The sequence below is a fragment of the Megalops cyprinoides genome, chromosome 8 (assembly GCF_013368585.1).
Source record: "Megalops cyprinoides isolate fMegCyp1 chromosome 8, fMegCyp1.pri, whole genome shotgun sequence".
Taxonomy (NCBI): Eukaryota; Metazoa; Chordata; class Actinopteri; order Elopiformes; family Megalopidae; genus Megalops; species Megalops cyprinoides.
Window position 1 is genome coordinate 8508001 of NC_050590.1, and position 19884 is coordinate 8527884.

Consider the following 19884-nt stretch of genomic DNA (forward strand, 5'->3'; position numbering starts at 1 on the left):
ATATGGGTGCACTGTTTATTTGACGTTACTGCATGTTCTCCTCTGGGTGTGTGTTGTCTTTAAGTTATGTTAAGATTAATGCTTCACAGTGGTGGATGCAAAGAATATGCACAAGTAAAACTTTTATTCTTCCCTTTTATTTGGATTAAAAAGGCCATTAAGCTAAGATGGGAACATGTATGCTTTCTGTGAAGGTAACAATTTCTGTCACAGTATGAATGTATTCATTTCTTGCACATTTCTCAAATAAATAATTTTGTACAGCACTATGACCGATTTTTATTTTCTGATGCTGACTGCATTTGGTTTCATGAAAGCCATCAGCATCTTCTCCAAACTCTGACCTTTCCTGGGATTCTGTGCATACCGAATGGACCACACTTCTCAAAGTTCCCTCTTGTCAGAGGAGTTCCCACTTAGAAAGTTTATACTGCCCAAGAGCTGAAACTAGGTGGGGCTGGGCCTGGTTAGTAATATAATAATATAACAGAATATAATAGAAGTACACCTGGCAGAGTGAGGTTTCTGCTGAAAGTGTTGTTGGATTCCCACTAGGGGGCAACCTTCCTTCAATATCCAGGATGAGATGTTAAATGTTAAACTAAGACCCAGTTTCACTGACCATCAAGGCTACCATGGCACCTATTTCTGAGAAGAGGATTCCCATCCCCACCAGGTCCAAGCTCACAGTAAAAGGTCCATATCGCAGCCCTTCATCTGTCATTCACCATAATAGCTGTAAATAGCTGATTTGTGTATGAAATATTCCTACTCGTGACCTGCAGAGTCAAGGTTGACTGTGTTACTAGACAAAACCAAAACAAGTGTCACCTTGCAAATTTCCTAATTTCTGAAGTGCAGTGAACCTTGACTGTGGTATGGTGCAGTGTTGATTGTTATCCTTTTCACAAATTAACTTTATCCTTTATCCATTATCCTAAATTATCTTTTCCAAATGATGTAAAATATTGGGCCTACTGACAAATTTCAAAATCATGTTTGCAAAGAGACTAATTTATTACATCAAGAATATTCAGAAAAAAATAACAGATGACACCCATAAAAACTTGGTTATATACAATTCCACAAAAATTATGCTTCCAGACTTCATTCACTAAAATTCATCTAGCATTGCTATCCCTACACACAAGGCAATCTCAGTCCAGATTATTCTCGTATGTAGTTCTCTGCTGGTGGAACGAGCTACCTTACGCTATCAGAGCAGGGGCGTCCCTCTCTATCTACAAGAACCTCTTGATGACCCAGCTCTTCCGAGAACACCTCCTCTCCTAACACTTCTAACAACTCTAACACAATTCCATCTCCGCGCACTTTCTGCCTCGCACTTTCTCCTGTCACTACTTGTTTGTCTCCTCTGCCTGTGTATCCTTGTGTTTTCACCTTGTTTACCTCTGTTTTCTACTTTCCTTGACTTATTTAGCTGAGTTTACTTGTTTAGATTGCTCTTAAAACTTACTCCATGGTCTCCTACACTACCGTAGCTTGCTTGCTGTTCCTCACTTGTAAGTCGCTTTGGATGAAAGCGTCTGCCAAATGACCTAAATGTAAATATAAATGTAAATGTAAAATAAGTTTAAGGCATTCATCAGTATTTTCTCCCATTTCTTTATGTTCCTTAAGGTTGGTCCATCATTTCAATCTCCTTCATTATTCCTTTCTTTTAAAAGAGCAACCTGAAACAAATTGAAAACAACTTAGTTTTATACATTTATACAAAAAATGGTAATCCTTTTGCAAATCACTTTCTGATGTGTTATAGTGACACAAGACACATTATACTTGTAGACACAACTGTCAGGCATGGTTCCTAAACAAAAATGGTATTTTGTTATCAACACTAAAATGTTTATTTATCCTTTAATAAACCTGTAAAGTCTCAGGATACTTTTTGTAAGAGAATCATTTTTCAAAAGACAATTTTAGCAGCTTGATCCACCTTAATGTGTAGACTACAGGGAAGTTTACATTGCAGTCAGTGGTGTGGTGCAGTGGTAAGGTGCTTAACTAGCAACTGAAAGGTTGTTGGTTTGATCCCCCACTGGGGCACTACTGTTGTACCTTGTTTAAGTTCCTCTGGATAAGTATGTCGGCTAAATAACAATGAAGTCATGTAATGTATTCTAGTTCTAACATTTGTACATAATGTTTGTGCTTGAAAGCACTAATGACTTTAACCAGAACCATCAAAGCAAAATCTCAGGGATGTAAAATGTAGTGCTAGATATAAAGATTTACACAACAGCAAAACAAATGTGAAGCAAGACTATTTTATGAAAAGTTTCTGGAACACTGTGAAAACGACTGATGATTTGACATTTAACAACATTAAATAAACACACACACACATAATGCTGGGTTGTAGGCTACACTCCAGAGAAAAGCCGACTATGAATCAAGAGTGACTAAATTATAGGAAAATTACAAGATGAGATGGATAAATGGCCCTATATCCTCATTATATTTGCTTATGTTCCTAAAATAACGTTTCATAGTGATTTTCAAATTTCTCATATTCTCTGTATTGCATTGTGACAATGGGTTTTTTGTAAAAATAATAATAATAATAATAAATAAAAAAAAAAAAAAGAAAAAAGGAAAAAAAGAAAAAAGCGGCAAACCTGGTGAAAATCTTCATCAACACCCGATTCCTTAAGATGTTAGATACAGAACATCTCTTCTCATTTTAGGCAGGAATCATATTAACGACCATTTTTACGCCTCGTGTAGCTATATATATCTGTCTACATCCATTCGTTATTTTTATTAACCATTACATAGTTTAGTACAGCAGGCTAGATTCCTCAGTCCCCCTTTCAGCTGTTCAAGAAATCTTTGATTTTGAAAAATTTGATTTTGATTGGCGGCCTCTCCTGGCGACAGAGAGAAATTAACGCGAACATGTGCGCTGCACACCTGCTTTGGGTGAAGTTTCTGTTGCGGCCCTATTCATCCCACGTGACCAGGTATGTACATTTACATTACATTTACATTTATTCATTTGGCAGACGCTTTTTATCAGGTATTCAATTTAAAAAACGTACCAACGAACTGTGCCAACTTTTCATCACGCGAAATCAAAAAGCTCGAACGCCGTTACAAAATGATTCAATCGCGAATAGCCTGGCTTTCAATATAAGATATATCTCTCATTGATTATTCCGAGGGACAAAATACCATCTTTTGTGTCCTTCGCTGGTCTTTGAAACAGTACTTATGCGTGTTTTATACCACCTATTTGTAGCTAAACACGTTGTCTTGATTACAGCTATTCCATAAAATGTTAAGCGATCCCATTTTGAACTATATTACCCACAATCCAATAGCACACTTTGCGGACTCGGGCATTGACGTAATTACACTCACGCCCTCTCTTCCCTTCACTGTATGGGCACTGTGATAGAAGCACGGGCTGGATTGCTTGTTGTTGCATTGTCATTTATAAAGGGTAAAAAACAGCGGGCTGGGAAATGGCGAAAACGTACGACTATCTCTTTAAACTCTTGCTCATAGGAGACAGTGGTGTGGGCAAGACATGTCTCCTTTTCAGGTTCAGCGAAGACGCCTTCAACACCACCTTTATATCTACAATAGGTCAGTTCACCGGGTTCTGTCCTTTTCGGGTGAGGGGGGTGTGAGGGGCTGCGAGTTGGCTGGCTGTCTAGATAGCGCTAATTGAGTTACTCCGTTGAAAACAGACAGTACAATACGACGGTAGTGACACAGGAAAAGGCCTAGAAACTTCAGCGCATCTTTACTCTAGTAAGAGACAGGAAATGGCTTACTTCTGCTATCATCACGAACTAGAAAGCTAAGTTTCTTAGTGAGCTACAATGCTCTGTTGTCTTTCTATGTCATCTTATTTTGCATCTAGTTAGCTGGCAAGCTAGGTAGAAAGATTAACTAGAATCTGTCATTGACGACCACTTAAACTGTTAGCGATGTATTTTAAGTGTATAAATTCCTGTGTGGGTAGCCTCGTTATTCAGAATTCGTTTTTCTAATTTTATTGGTTTGTTTCAAATTATAGCCGATGGATTAAAAGCATTTTAAAGCTTTAAAGCTGAATGCATCGTCTGTCATTGTACTTGTTTGGAACATAAACCGTTATTTGAAAAGGAGGGATGGCAAGTATCTCATGCGTGTTTTTAAGTATTTAGAATAGCTTATCAAAGAACTTGAGTCTTGCTGGCTTTTTGGTCTTTAGACATAACGTACACCTGTCTGTGAGTTAATGGCCACTTTTACACGACGAAAGGAAAAGGAAAGGAAATATGTGCGGCAGTTGTCTAAGACATGGTCAAACCCTGCACTCACAGCAATAACCTACCAATAACCAAATTACCTACATAAGCACACCATAAGAAGATAGCTTCTCCCTTTATGTACCTTTTAGGTACGTGAAATACCAGTCGAGTTATGTCGAAAAAGTTTTTTTAGCTTTAGCCCTGCATTTATCGTCATATAGATGATAAAACTAAAACAACCTTACTATGTTGTCAGGGTGTTTGACAACACCACGTCATCTTACACTGTTAATACATGGTTTAAACTTTAATACCCATGGAATGAATATGTAGCCTACCAATGCTCTGTTTTGAAACCAAAGGAAAAAGAAACTGGCCGAAGTGACAGTTTTATTTATTTATTTTCATATGCACTTATTCGTCGTCGGAGCCCCCACGTCGCAGCAATATTTAGAAGTTACAAGGGCTGTGCAGGTGAAAGCTGTGATAAAAATAAGATTACATGGTCATGGGGGTGTGCGTTTCCTGACCCCTCTGGGTATTTTTGTGGGTATTCAAAAGGAGCAGTGACGACACTCCAAGCAGCCATCCACTGCCACAGCAAAGGCAACGAAAAATACAAGCAGCAGTTAAGACCACAAAAATTAGATGCAAGTAGAAACCGAGTACAAAGAGCTGCCTTGTCAACAGAAAGTGATGGGTCAGGCCACTGTAACAGCTAGTTTTGGGAGATGAGACAACAGCCACAGGAAGATAGACGCTGTTGTGGGCCTCCCAGCACCACACTGTGGTCATGAATATTGTGCAGATGTCGAACAGATAAAGAACAGTGGGAGGGCTGACTCTGATGGCAGGTTCTACTGGCGTCTTTCTGCTGTCTGTGCAACTCACTGCAACCAACCTGGAGTCTCATGCATGTACTAAGAATGCAGCTTCATGCTGTTATGGTAACATATCACCGCAGCTGAGGTTACAGTAATCTGTAAGTGGCGCCCCTGCAGAGAATGTTGAGGGGGTACCCGGACGACCGACAGCCTCACCAGAATCACATATGAGAGCCCTTTCCATACATGGTGTGTCTGAGTTGGTACAAACTGCAGGTTAATGGTTGTAGTTCCATCTTGTTTGTGTTGTGGTGACAGCCTTGTGGAGCATCACAGAGAGGAATTTGCAGGAATAGCTCTGTGATGAAATTTGTTTCTAAAACAAGCCAAAAAAAAAGATGCAGAACCTGCAGATGGATAGGTGGTTACTAAATGAAACGTGATGAGGTGCATGTGGAAGGAAGGCTTCAAAATATTCATATGTCGGTAAAGAAATGCACAGTCTGCTCAGTGTACGGACACACATCCACGTGTTTGGTTTGTATAGGCTTGCTTTTACTCACATCTGTCCAGGTGCACTTGAAGGTGACCATGCTTATAAGGTTGTTTCCACTAACAACCAGCTGTAGGTAAGCTACACTGAAAGTGGGTAAGTCCAGGTGACAGTTGGTCATGTAGTGCCTGATCTGACAAGGGTGTGGCCACATTGCATTTGGCAGAAGTAGATGTGTTTATGGAATTGATGTAGGAGGATGTGGTCTAGGACAAGGCAAAATAAACACTGCAATCTCCCCAGTTAGAAAATTATTTTATAAAAAATAAATGTTGAATGTGTCCAGGTAGAGGGAAAGAGTGAGAAATTTCCTTTTCATTTCATTCACACCGAGAACTCTTCTGCATGTGCAAAAAGGCAAAACAGGGGATAGGAGAAGTATCTAATCCTAACATCACAGAAAGAATGATATAGGAGGGTGCTAAAATTGCCCCTCATTTTCACCAGGGTAACTAGCTGTTAGCAACTGACCAAGTGCTAGTTTTTACCTTGCTATTAATTTCACTGGTTACTAACTTATCTAACAATGTGAGACAGGTGCAGTGGAAAATGAGGTGACATCTGATGTTTTTCCAGAGCTGAACTTTGCCTCAAGATAATGTAATGGAGCCTCTGTATTTTTAGAAGGACATGGGTCTCCTGGAGCTGTGGAGCTACAGTTAAACATGGCAAGTGGATTCAAGGCATGTGTTGTAACATCTTGCATGAAGAGTAATGTGGTAATTTTTCATTATAAGGTTACGAATGGAAATTTCTGCTGAAATTTGCTGGACCATGTAGGTCAGTGACTAAGTTTGTTAATTTTAAATAAAGAAAGGATTCAAGAGCAGCACTGACATCCAGCCTCGTTTTATGTTATTACGGCTTTGACCTCTGGGCCCCATATTTTTAAACTGGGGTTTATGTTTACAGACACTTGCCCAAGGACAAGTGTCTGTAAACATAAACCCCAGTTTAAAAATATTCAAGTGCACCAGCTTCCTTCTATTGTCCTGTCCCAAGCACAAAACCCCAATAAGATTGATTTACTCCTTTGAGGTGAGATTTGTATTTGACATGACATGGGATGTAGGCCCGGGTGAGATTCCAAAGTATGAATGTAAGAAAAAAGATTTTTCTCAACCCTTTCTTTCTCTTCTTGTTTGGATTTCTGAGTCTTCTTTATCATTGGATTCCTGCACCCGGAAATAAATTTAATAAATTTAATAAGAAGCATGGGCTATGTCTGTATCAGAGCAAGATATCAGCTTTAATAAAGTCATTCTGAAGAACTAAACAGATCCTTTTTTCCCTTTTTAACCTCATCTTAATCATCTTAAATCACACATAGGATTGGGAGGTTGAGGAGAGAAATAGGCCATTCCAATGTCTAGGATTGATTTAGTGTATTTATCGTATACTGATCAGTAGTTGGTGTAATATATTATTTCCCCTTGGAGGGTGTCTGAGTGGCAGTGATCAGAGGATGGCTAATATCCCAGCCATTCTCCAAAGAGAGCAGTGTGTGTTAAGAGGTACAAGATGAGGTGCTGAATGCAGTCATGTGCCCTGCTAATTAAAGGCCTGGAAGTGGTTAAGATGTTCTGGCCTCAATGCTTTAAAAATGGCAGAACAGTATGCAATGTAGCATCATGCAGGAGGCTCTGACTTGCTTGATAGAATGCAAGAACTACTGATCTCTTTCTGAGTCCTGATTTCGTAATCATAATGAAATGTATCTGCTGACTTTGGGTAAATTGCTACTTGCAGTTTGCCTCCAGAGCCAGCCTTCTTAGGCTCATTAAAGCCCTAATGGAGCTCACTGTTGTCTTATGATGTTGAGACTTTGCTCCAGTGTTACATTATGCTACATTATTGTCATTTAGCAGACACTCTTGTCCAGAGCGACTTGCTTATGTTACAAATATTACATGCTATCCATTTATACAGCTGGATATTTGCTGAGGAAATTCTGGGTCAAGTACCTTGACCAAGGGTACAGCTGCAGCGCCCCAATGGGGAATGGAATCAGCGACCTTTCGGTTCCAAATAAAGAGCAGCTTTTTAAAAACTGTAGTGCTGACTTCAGCCCGAATGAATGGCATTCACGGTGCTTGTCACGTCTGGAATCACTCTTGTCAGTTAGGTAGCAGAGCAAGAGCTCTGTTGGGATGTGAATGACATTGAGGTGGAGTGTCTGATGGTGTCCTCTTGATGCATATGTTGTAACACCATTTACCTTTAATAAATGGGAGATGTCACGTTCAGCTTCAAGAAGTACCAAGGCTAAAACAACTGCCTCGTGTGCTGTAGAAGAGTTGATGAAGTCTCGGCACGTTCTTTTTTTTTTTTCACGTCATCATTCCTCTGGCAGGGCACTGAAATACATTTCTGTTTTTGTGTAAAACTAGAAATCTGCTGTGGTGTGTTGTACTGTATGCCACTGCGGAAAGAATACAAAACTGAATGTTTCACTGATGCTCAGTCACTTAATTTTAGATATAATGTCAGGTAATCACTTTACTTCTACCGTTAAGACACAGCAAAGGTAAAGTTAACAGGTGCCGTTCATAACCAACAACTCGGAGTATCATATATCCGAATTTTTTTTTGCATTAGGAAAGGTGAAGAGAACTAGTCTGACATTCCAAAGCTAATTGATCAGGACATGTTTAGACCTATATGCCCGAAATGTTTAGTTGGCGTTAACTTGATACCATTTTTTGGGCCTCTGCTAGTAGTGATATTTCAAGGTAGACCAATGGTAGATATATTGACACTACTTGATGATTTTCATATGATTTCAGTCACGCAATATTACAGTGCACTCCACCACCCCACCCCCTGCCCTGTGTTAAACGGCACCTTGTTTGTATGAGTCATTTTTCCTACGCTCAGAGGTCATGCTGCCTTTCCCGGTTGTCAGAGTGCACAGAGCTGTTTGATTGTCTTTGTCAGTGTGAAGAGTCTTCCTGGCCATAAAGTAGGAAGTGTTGGGCTGTCATTACCCAGCTCATTTGTTCTAGATAATGACAGAACTCTTGAAAACACAAAGTGCGTTACATCACAGAGCTGCAGTGTTCCGGCAAGCGGTAGAGACTATCCTCTATCTAAAGGAATGTATGAAAGTGTCAGTAGTAGATACTTGTTTTTATGTAGCAAAGAAAGGCAGACAGATTTGTGTGCACACTTTAATTAATTACAAACTACTGTAGAATTGCCTTTTCAGTTTGCATTTTTCCTTTGTCCTGTTCTTTCTCCTTTGTTGAAATGACTAGGGGTTTGAGCTTTTAGACATTGTAATAAAGTAAAAATATTTCAAACACTAATTCCTAAAGAAATACTGTATTTCTGTATATCCCTGTATACTTTGGAGGTTTTAAACATGTACTCATGTAAAGTAAAAATACATATAAAATTGTCCTCTTCTTGTCGTTTTCTGTTTATGTTGAAGTTCAACAATAAAATTAGTTAAACACCTCATTTGCCCGGTATAATGCGGTGCTCACTGTGCAAAACATAAAGACTATAGTATATTGACACTGGAAGTTGAAAATATATTAGTTGTGGCTTTTGGTCAAGTTTGGAGTTCACCATAAAAGAAGGCATACCTGCACTGTCTGAGCAGTACGGAAAGAGTGATGAATGAGAGTAAATATAACAGCATCTTTCATTCCTGATGGTGGGCTGGAGTCTGGCCTCCCGGGTCACATGTGTCATCATCCTGTGCTCAAAAAAAAAAAGCCTTGTCCTTCAAAGTCTTGCAGAATATTCTGCTAACATGAGTGTTATAAGTACTGCAACATATACTGTAGCATTTTCCCCTTACGGCAGTGAAAACGGTGTTAAAGAGTTATAGCATGCTAATAAGGGATAACAAAACATCAAAACAAAGTTTCCCATTTTGACAGATTTTATCACATGGTGTTTTCATTTCCGTTCAGTTGAAATTCTACATAATGACATGAACTCATGAATTTGATTAAATTTGGAATCCCAGAATACATACAGAAGAATTATTAAAAATTATTATAAAAGCATTGTCAATTTCATGCAATGTACAAATTGTGTAATTTTTTTTAATACGAAAGGCCAGACTAAACAGCTGCATGGAGAGTGAAGATTGTCTGAAGGAAGTCTTGGTGGAGCAGGCACATGCATGACAGCTTCCCTGATGATGAGAAAAAAAAAAAAAAAACAAAGTAGCATAGTTTTTTTTTTTTGGGGGGGGGGGGGGGGGGCGTCTTTTTGGTTTGGTGACACTGTTGGCTGTTAAGTGTTAATGGTTAAGTGTTAGCCGTGGTGGAAGTAGCCCCGCCCCCTTGTAAGAGCCTTGCCTGTCTGTGGGGGGCTGAGTGGATAGAGGCTAGTCTGTCAGAGGCCACATCTGGGTCTCGTGACAGTCAGCGGATTGTGTGTGTATGCGTGTGTGTTTGTGTGTTTGTGTGCTGGCTGGGGGGGGGGGGGGGGTGCAGCATTCCTTTGCCTGTTTGACAGTCAGACAGCGTCACTTCCTCATGCTTGAGAGTGAGGTCAGCGACCTCTGAGCCTGGACATGTTGCAGGCTTCCCTGACGGCCATAGGGAATGGCATTGTGGCCACTTCCTGGGCTAGGATGGTCATTGCAAAGCAGAGGGCCACTGGACCCTGACCCACTGTTAACCCCCTATGCACGTGGTGACAAGTCTTTCTCCTAGTCTCTGCATTAGTCCCTACATCGTAGTGTCCATTTTTCTGAGGGAGAATCTGGACCGTGGCCATCGGAATTCAGCCACTGTGGAGCAGATTCTTAGCAGTCAATTATCCCTTTGTGTTGTGATGCTGGAGACAGCAGGACTTTGTAAGGTTTACGTCCCCTTCTCTTCGGTTAACACCACTCTTTGTCTATCCTTTAAATATTTAATGATTCATTTCCTCTAATTTCTCACGAGACTTGGGGCCTTTATGGATTAAATGCTATTCTAAAAGGATACTATTATTATCATTATTACATTTCAGTTTTTCATTGTAACTTGGTAACTGTCAAATATGTCAGATCCTTTTCAAAATGTGTCTAAATACAACCTTTGAAGAGCCCTTTAACTCTCACCAGTAGCCTCAGAGGACCATTAACAGAATGCAGCAGCCTTTGACCACAGGCACTCTTTACATTAAGACCAGATATTTGACATCTGTATTCCTTGCGCCTTCATTAGTTCCTTTTCTCGGTGTTTCCTGTTGGTAACAGGAAGCTGTGATGTTATCTTCCCTGCTATCATAGCTTTGTTCTAGACCATAGCCCTTGAAGCCAGCAAACCAGAACACTTGTCGCTTTTGTAATGGCGCGTTCACTGATATCAAGTTCAGCACAGTGCACACCGAGCCAACTGTTTGTCATACATGTGCAGTATATGTGTAGAAAATATGTGGTCTGTTACACCAGCAACTAGATCAGGGAAAAGGAGAGATGATACCAGTGCGAGGCACACACACACAGCCTGCTTCGTGTCACCTGTGTGTGCTTCGTAGCGGAAACGGCGGCCAGTGGCGTAGGGCTGCCTAGAGCTGCAGTGGAGTTCACCACTTCCTCTCTGCGACTTTTATTTGAATGTAGCCGAAGTCTGGCTGCTATTTATAAATCCTCCCTCCTCTTGTTCACCTAAGCGTTAAAGCTCGTTAGGAGTGAATATGAACCCCCGCGCCAGCCGCTCAGCTTGTTTCTGCCAGCTCTTGCCAACTGTGACCCGTCTGTCCTTGAACCCGTTGGGGGGGCTGTTCTGGATCTGAGCTGTCTGTCAAGACGGGAGGTTATGGCAAAAGGTGTTGTTTTTTTCCGTGAAACCTTTTGACAAGCCCATTCTGTACTTTCACAAAGACAAACCTATGAGGAAAAACTGAGCCCCACCCTGAAGCCCTTTTCTTTTTATCAAGGGTTAATAGCACACTCTACAAACAGCTAATAAATGTAAATAGCATTTATAAAAGTTCCTGATGTGAACGATTAAGGTCACCATAATATACCGTGCTACCCAGCCCTCTGCTGTGACCGGGTGATGGGCCCCCGCATGGATCTCCCTCTTTGGTGGCTTTCAGGAGCTGCTGCAGAGATGAGCTAACATCAGGAGGGTGCTGCAGCTTTATATAGCTGCGAGAGGCTGGTGTCAGGGCCCGGGGATTGGAAGGGATGCACGGTAGCGCTGGCGTTGGCAGCGCATGGTGTGGATAATGAACATTAGCAGCTGCTGAGCGGATCCCTCTGTCAGCGCTGAAGCCGCTGGAGGGCTGGGAGCCACTGATAGCGGAAACATCCCGACCTAAAGAGGCTTATTGGGACTGGGATTAATAAAAGGATCGCTCTGGGTACTGGGCAGCAGCCAGGTCTCAGGACAGGTGAATGCACCAATACTGGTACTGGCTCAAGTGTGCCGGGTAGTGTCAGACGTCGCCCAAGCGGATTCAGACCACAAGCTCATTTTGTCCCCACCGCCAGGGTTTCGTGATGTGAGTATTTGGTAGAAATTCTTGTTTTTTTTGTCTTGTCCGTGCTCCTATTTAAGACTACATTCGACAGGGACTGTGGCGTAGCAGACATGTTGTTGGTTACTCCTACTGCAGTTTGTTATCTTCTTCAGACACCTTCTTCTCTACGGGGGAGATGCGGTCCTACCAGGGACACTGTGACATCAAAATTCCATTTTATTTAATGCTTTTTGCCGTGCTGGTGATTTCTCATACAAAGCATCATGCCGTCCCAAGTGAGTGATGTGTTATTTTTCAGTCCTTTGCCTTTAAGGTAGTGTTCAGCATTCATGGTGTAGATGAACAGAAAAAAAACCATGATAAATATCGCCGATGTGTTTGTCGTGGACATTAAGTGTGACGTTTAGTGTTTGATACGCGTCATCATACTTGTATTAAGACTGAATTGGATTGTTGTTGCGTTCTTGGACTCCCTGCCTAAATATTTCTGAAGTAGATGCAGTTGGCATCAATTAGTCACCAGCATCTAATGCTTCCACTTGCCCTTCAATGTGCAGTAGTTCTCCTGCATAATTATCATACGATAACTGTCTTGATGCTTCATTAACTGCATCATCTTAATGTCTCTTAATGTCATCTTAATGCATCATGTTAATGTTGTTTTTGCAATTAGTATTGATCAGAAAACATTGAAAATGCAAGTTTCTGTTTATTGTGTCTTAATGCCCCTGAGAAGGGCTGGTGCCCAAACGTCTGCCACTCATTGACTGGCTGTTTTCATAAAGACAGAACAAAAATAAAGGCTATTTTTGTAATCTTTCTGCAGGTCTAGACCTTTTAAGTGCATTCCCCTTGGCTATATTAATCTGTGTAACAGGGAGATAGAGTGAATCTGTACTGAACACTATTGCAACAAGGAGAAACAGGGCAGACCCAACAGTATTTTTGGATCATTAAATTATCTATTTTTATATATAAATATAATCCATTCAGATATTATTGAAAAGTGATCCTGGTAAAATAACTTAGTTGGACATTTGATGTACCAGGCACCAACCAACAAAGTCAGTGGAGTTGGTGCATCCTCCCAAAGGCTTGCCCTAGGATTCATGTTCTGTTTTATTATAAAGCGCTGCGAGGTAGTTTTCTTTTAGTGTACAGGTAAAGGGTAGCACCGAGGTGATTCTATCCAAACAATGCTCACCGTTCTCACATTGACCCCATGTTTTGTCACTTCATTTCGGCTGATGGAATATCAAGGCTCCAGTCAGAAAATTAAAGATGTTGATGTTTAGCTGTATTGATCGACTGTTGGCATTGAAGGAAGGAAATATACTGTGGTGCCGTATCAGTCTCGCACTGAGCTGTTTGTCTGAATGAATCTGTCAGTTCGGAGAGCCCCTGTCTTTGGTCACCTTCACTCTTAACCCAGAGGCAGGAAGGAATGTGAACAACTGTAGGCCGTCTGGAGAAAGTGCACTGAACCCTGGTTGAAATAAACCAGACAGAGCCATGCATGTGCCTCCATAATGAACTTGCAGCTCTGCTGGTACATAGCTTCCATATGATTCCTAATTGTCCTCCTGACCCCTGGAAGGGTGGTCATCCAGGGCCTAAAGTGTAAGGGTATTCATAGTACAAGTGGTGATGTATAGGCCTAGATACTTTTTTTTAAAGTGTTGATGTAAAAATAGATTTTTTAAAAAGCATTAAAGAACGTCTTGTTCTTTTGCCTCTGATTTTAGGGATTGATTTCAAAATCAGAACAATAGAGCTGAATGGGAAGAAGATTAAGCTCCAGATCTGGTGAGTAGTGGCTATTGACATCTGGACTTTGGGGGGAAATATGCTGTCAGTGGTCTGGTTTTACTCTGCAATATCTAAGACATCCATAAAAGGCTCTAAGCACGCTATAGCACCTCAGAGAACTGAACAAGTACATTCACAATCACATGCTATGACATTATATTAATGAGGAGATATAGTTCAAGGCAGTAGAATCAGAATTCACAAACTATAGTGTCTGCGTACATAATATATGTAGTATAGGTAAATACCATAGACATATACCATACACACATATGTGTTTGTATAATAAGAAGAGAAAAAGGGGGAGGAAGCGTATTAGACATTGATCTAAGATTGTATGACGTCCCAGCTCTGTATTCGTATTCATTCTGTTTACAAAATGTGTGATTAATGTGTCCTCATTCTGAACCTGCGTAGGTCTCTGCTCTCAGTCTGACAGACAGAGGAAGCCATGATGGATGGGCTGGCTTGCCCCCTTTCATAGCCATTGAGCTAGGGGGTACAGAGTGAAGGAGAGAGGATGTCTGGGGCACCTTTTAACATGTGTGTGTGTGTGTGTGTGTGCGTGCGTGCGCATATGTGTCTGTGTGGGTGTTAATTTCCCCCACAGGGACACAGCGGGGCAAGAGAGGTTCAGGACCATCACCACAGCCTACTACAGGGGAGCAATGGTGAGACCCAGTCAGTGCTGTGCAGTTATTACAGTGCATTAACTGTATTATCCTTCACAACTTCAAAACAATCTGCCAAGTATGAAAAAACACCAAAATTTTATAAAGCAAAGTCAGAAGCCGATACATGTTGGCTTTCGACCTGTATCAGACAAAATCTGAACAGCATTTTTATATGCGTGGCCATAAATGTGTGTTTTTGTGGAGGTGAGAAAGTGCTCTGGTTGGCTATAATCATGTCTTAATATTTTTTTTTTCCACTCAGCATGACAATTCAGGGAAAGTTTTACATTTGCGAATTGGCAGTGGAACCTGAGTAACATTTCGAATCTTGACTTAGCATATAGGTTTCTAATTTCAGTGGGACAATAGGGGCATGTGATCAGTTTTTGTAAAGAAAGGCATTTCAGCAAACATATTTTATGCATGTGTAAGACTTAATACAGAACAACCCCCCCCCCCCAACTATTTGGATTCTGGAATGATCTGTGTGATAAAACCACCCAACCGGTGGTTCAACCTATTGCGTCCCAGCAGTGTTGTTGGGGCAGTATTTGCCGTGCTACATAAATGGAGTTTATACTTCCCTTAGAGCGTTAATGGCACTGCTGTGAACACATGAACAGAGCCCTGATGCTTGTGTTTTGACTGGAAGACTCTGGTCAGGCACAAGGTTTGGATGAAGTCAGAGGTTTGATTTTAGACTTACTGCAGCATCGTTGATGCTATTCACAGCGCAAATTTATTAAGAAATGCCCTCACTGATCTGGGACCTTTGTCTCGCTTTGTATCTTCCCTCTGTCTCTTAGGGCATATTGCTTGTGTATGACATCACAAACGAGAAGTCCTTTGATAACATCAAGAACTGGATCCGTAATATCGAGGAGGTGAGTGATGGAGGGGACTGAGCTCTTTTAGCCAGCTGTATGTGAGCATGTACCTTCTCACACAGGCACGTGTAAGGTTTACCAGTATGTGATCTGTGCTGCCATCACTGAATGACACCTTTACTGTGTTCTGACATTCCAGTTATGGTACATTACATTACATTACATTACAGTAGGTTACAATTTTATCTGTACAACAGCAATGGCCAAGTAGGGAATCAAACCAACAACCTTTTGGCCACAAGCCCTGCCACTTTCCGCTTACCACATACAGCCCTTACCTCTATACCAGTGTTTCTCAATCCTACTCCTGGCGGCCCACTGTCCTGCATATCTTCTGTCTATCCTTGCTCTACCTACCTGACTGAACTCATCAGTGGCACTTTTGATTAGCTGAGCACACCTGATTTAATCAAGCAGCAAGGATAGATAGAAGATACGCAGGACAGTGGGCCGCCAGGAGAGGTTTGAGAAACACTGCAGTATGCAACACTGCTGCATTCTTATGAAAATTCAGTTGCTGTTGTGATAAATAGGATACATAATTCTATTTCATGGTTACAGAGCATCAGTGGACCACTGTGTGTGTTTCCGCCACACACAGGGTCAGTGCAGGTCAGGAGGGCAAATTCACAATGTACAATGTGACAGGGAGGTCTGGCATACATTATAGTCATAGCACAGAGGGACTAGTATTCACATGTTAGGGACTTTTTTTTGAAAGTTTGAATGATGATACCTATTACAGTTCTTCCCCATTTTCATGTGTCTCAGATTATCCCACAAAGCAGCACTGTGAGAACAGGATTACTGCTTGTGATAGGAGCTTTAAGCACTACTGTTCTCCATACTCTAACATCATACACTGCACGCATGCCACATACTTATGTGCAGCTTTTTAAGTGGGGTATTAGGAGACATTTTTTGAATGTTGTGTCTGCTTTTATGTATGTAAAGGTGTTTAATTACCTTTATTTTTAAAATAATGGAACTGAATGAAACTCAAGAAAACAAAAAAACCTCCAGTGGCAGCAAAAAATTTACTTTTCTGCCATCTAGTGGAGTATTTGAGTGGTGCAGCTTTTGCTGTGTTCCTCCAGCATGGCATTAGGCTTGTAAATTAAATGATGACTACATAATGACTTAAAGTCCTCTAATTTATATTACCTTTACCCACCAAGAATGTGTAACTTAAAGGGAGGTTATGTATTTAATACCCTAGATATAATTATTACAGTGCATTTTATTTAAAAGATGGTATGTGCCAAGTTCATTCATGCATAACTGAATTGCTCACAGCATGCCTCGTCAGATGTGGAAAGGATGATCCTGGGGAACAAGTGTGACATGAATGACAAGAGACAGGTGTCCAAAGAGAAAGGAGAAAAGGTAACTTTTCACCCTCTGATTTTCTCCTCCAGCAACATGTGACGTATAGAGAGACAATCTGATCCTACAGCACCACTTTGTGATAAATGTGAGGAATTTTTTACATCTATATTTCAGCGTTATATTTTATATATCATTTATCTTTATTTACATGATCAATTCTGGCTTGTTGTAGAATGTTTACTGTCTTTTAGCTTATGATAACATGTTTGCAAGCCATTTTACTGATATGCTATTGATTTTTTTCTTTTTGCAGTTAGCAATAGATTATGGGATCAAGTTCTTGGAAACTAGTGCAAAGTCCAGCATAAATGTAGAGGAGGTGAGAATTCATGGAAGTAAATCTGAATTTATGTGTGTCATTTTCTGCATACTGTAAGATTATTTCATGTGTAAACAAATGATCTTATGAATAGTGATGAGATCTTGCCAAATTTTATTCAGGGAATTCAATTCAATAAGAACATGTTCTCAATTGGATAGCAGTGGCTTCAAGTGGTGAAATAGAAATCACTGATGAAGTGTGAATGTGGTTGGATTTTAAATGGAGATCTTTATATTTTTATCCACAGAAAACCTTAATTTTCAGAACCACATCTAATTTTTATATGTAAAAAAATAATAAGGCATAACATGTTTTGAGGGCATAACATGCAGTTGAGCATATTTTTTTCATATGAGGATTACCATTTGAATAATACGGCATGACTGTTAGCTAGAACCTTCTGCCTAGCTGTTGTCCCTGCTGCTAAATTTTAGATGTGCAGTATTGTGTGATATAGGAACTCTGTTGTATAAATCTAAACTGTAAAGTTATGTGCAACTCTGATCACTTTCCAGGCCTTTTTCACACTTGCCAGGGACATTTTGGCCAGACTCAACAGAAAGATGGTGAGTTTGTGTCATACATTATGTGACACGGTCAAGGTGTTATTTATCATTCACAAGCTGAGCAGTAAATGTTTCGTATAAACGGTTATGTCTGAGTATGTAAAAGCTTTTAAGCAGGGCCATGATATTTTCTCGCATTGATTTTCACTCTCCATCCACAGGGTGCTTATGGCCACTTCCCAGTCAGCAAAATGATCTATTATGCAGTTTCATTCTAGCCAGTTATGTAATGGTTACTTATAAGAGAGTCTGCTTTCCTGACATGGTGCCAAATGTCTTGTTCCCCATCTGTTTCCTCTCTCAGAACGACACCACTCCACCAGGGGGAGGAGGGCCTGTCAAAATCACAGAGAACCGGTCCAAGAAGAGCTTTTTCCGATGTATGCTGCTGTAAGGGACCCCCCCCCCCCCCCCACCTCCCCGATATTTTCCCCCTACCCCTACCCTCTCTCTGGGCTGCCCCACACAGCTCACCTCTCTGCTTCTATGAAAGCACGATGTTGCCCCGCCTGTGAGTAGAGGAGGACACTGCTGCTAAGAGCTGTGTATTCTACAGACCACGGTGGAAAGGGGTCTTAAGATCTCATTTTAGAAATGAAAATGAGCAAAAAAAAAGAGAGAAAGATTGTTCCAGAATGCCAGGATGGAACTGTTAAGCAGGTTGGAGTCATGGCCTCAGTTCCTGTGAACCAATTTTATTTTTACTCTACTTGCGAACACACTTAGAGCTGGTGGCAATATTGGTTGGATCTCGCTAAAGTGTTTAGTAAGCAGAAAAATACAGTTGTAGCACTTCCTGTTTTAGTTTTGTCTTTGTATATGTCCTTCAGAAGCACAAGCTGAAATGCCAGTAACCAGAGAGAAACAGGATGTGCCACAGTGGAACATACTGCAATGAAAAATTGAGAGTCTCTGTGTGTGTGAATGAGTGTGTCTTACTGTTTGCATTTTTATTCCACCCAAATTGTGTTTTTGTTTTAAACCAAAGCTGAACAAATCATTTTAAGGAAATGTCTTTCTAAACAAAAAAGTTTCAGATCAAAAGCCTTTGTGTTCTATTGACACATACGTTATACATGCTCAAAATGTGTTTTTAATTTCTTAATGTATTGATAACAAAAGTGAATTTTATTTTAACCTAAATATATGGTGTCACAGGAAAAAAGAAATGTAATGAATCATAGGAAAAAACAATGAAAGTGCTTGCTGCCTTCATGTACCATGCTAACCTTAAGGGAGTCTAAGGAAAGGAGATGTATTTTGAATATATTTGCATCACCATCGACAGCCATATTAATGGTGGTATCATGTGTCATGCAATTTGAATGAAAATGTTCTTTAAATGGATTTCACCCATAGGAGTCAAATGAAGGAATAATTTGTTTTTGTGAGGGCATATTTTCATCTATTCAATTGGAAATTTTGTAAATATATCACACTGTAAGGAACATACATGTGCAATACTGTACATGAATTGAGGAGCTTCCCACTGAGGGCTAATTTTGGCTCGTCAACCCAAAAAGTTCTTTCTACAAAGTAGGTTGAGGGAGGAAATGTTGTTCATACTTTTAAATGATACTCTTTAAAGCCTTGCTTATTATTATTTTTTTTTAACTTGAGAGATTTTATTTTTACTGTCATAGTAATTCAGGGACACGAGTGTCTGCATTACTGTCTCTGTCCAGTAGAGTGTGCCGGCGTTCCAGTTACAGGGACTGGCCTCGAGCTGACGCAGGGGTGCACCGTCTGCTAAGAGCCAAGGTCAGTCCTGAGATAAGTGACCAAGTTAGAGCACATCTCCCTACAAGTGCTAATTTAAGCAGCAGGGAGCTAAGCTTTGGCTGCATATTGTATGTATTAATGTTATTTTCACACAATTAATTATGTTGTTTTTTTATGCTTTCTAAAAACTGGACTGAAACACTGTCCTGTTATTGGGGGGGGGAGAGAGGTTTGGGGGGTTTCAGTGATCGATGGTGTATGTGTGTGCGTGTGTGTGTGAGAAACCATAGGAAAACCACTCTATGCATGCTTGAATTTCCTCTAAACTAAATAACTGAAATCTTATGGGTTGCTCTTCAATTAATCAAGTAATTTTGTTGTTGTATTTTTATATTAACATTTTTAGTACTGTTAATGTTGTTTGTATAGGCAGGG

The 19884-nt window shown here is 40.5% G+C and overlaps 1 protein-coding gene across 1 annotated transcript; it reads left to right on the plus strand.

Annotated features, from left to right (window-relative positions):
• Window positions 1-3418: 3418 nt before the first annotated feature.
• LOC118781817 (ras-related protein Rab-8B-like) lies at window positions 3419-18129 on the plus strand. The gene is made up of 8 exons (XM_036534909.1): window positions 3419-3612; window positions 13826-13886; window positions 14500-14560; window positions 15370-15447; window positions 16747-16836; window positions 17093-17158; window positions 17677-17727; window positions 18032-18129. Exons 1-8 carry the CDS (start codon window positions 3489-3491, stop codon window positions 18119-18121), a joined length of 621 nt encoding a protein of 206 aa, XP_036390802.1. The 5' UTR covers window positions 3419-3488; the 3' UTR covers window positions 18122-18129.
• Window positions 18130-19884: the final 1755 nt, after the last annotated feature.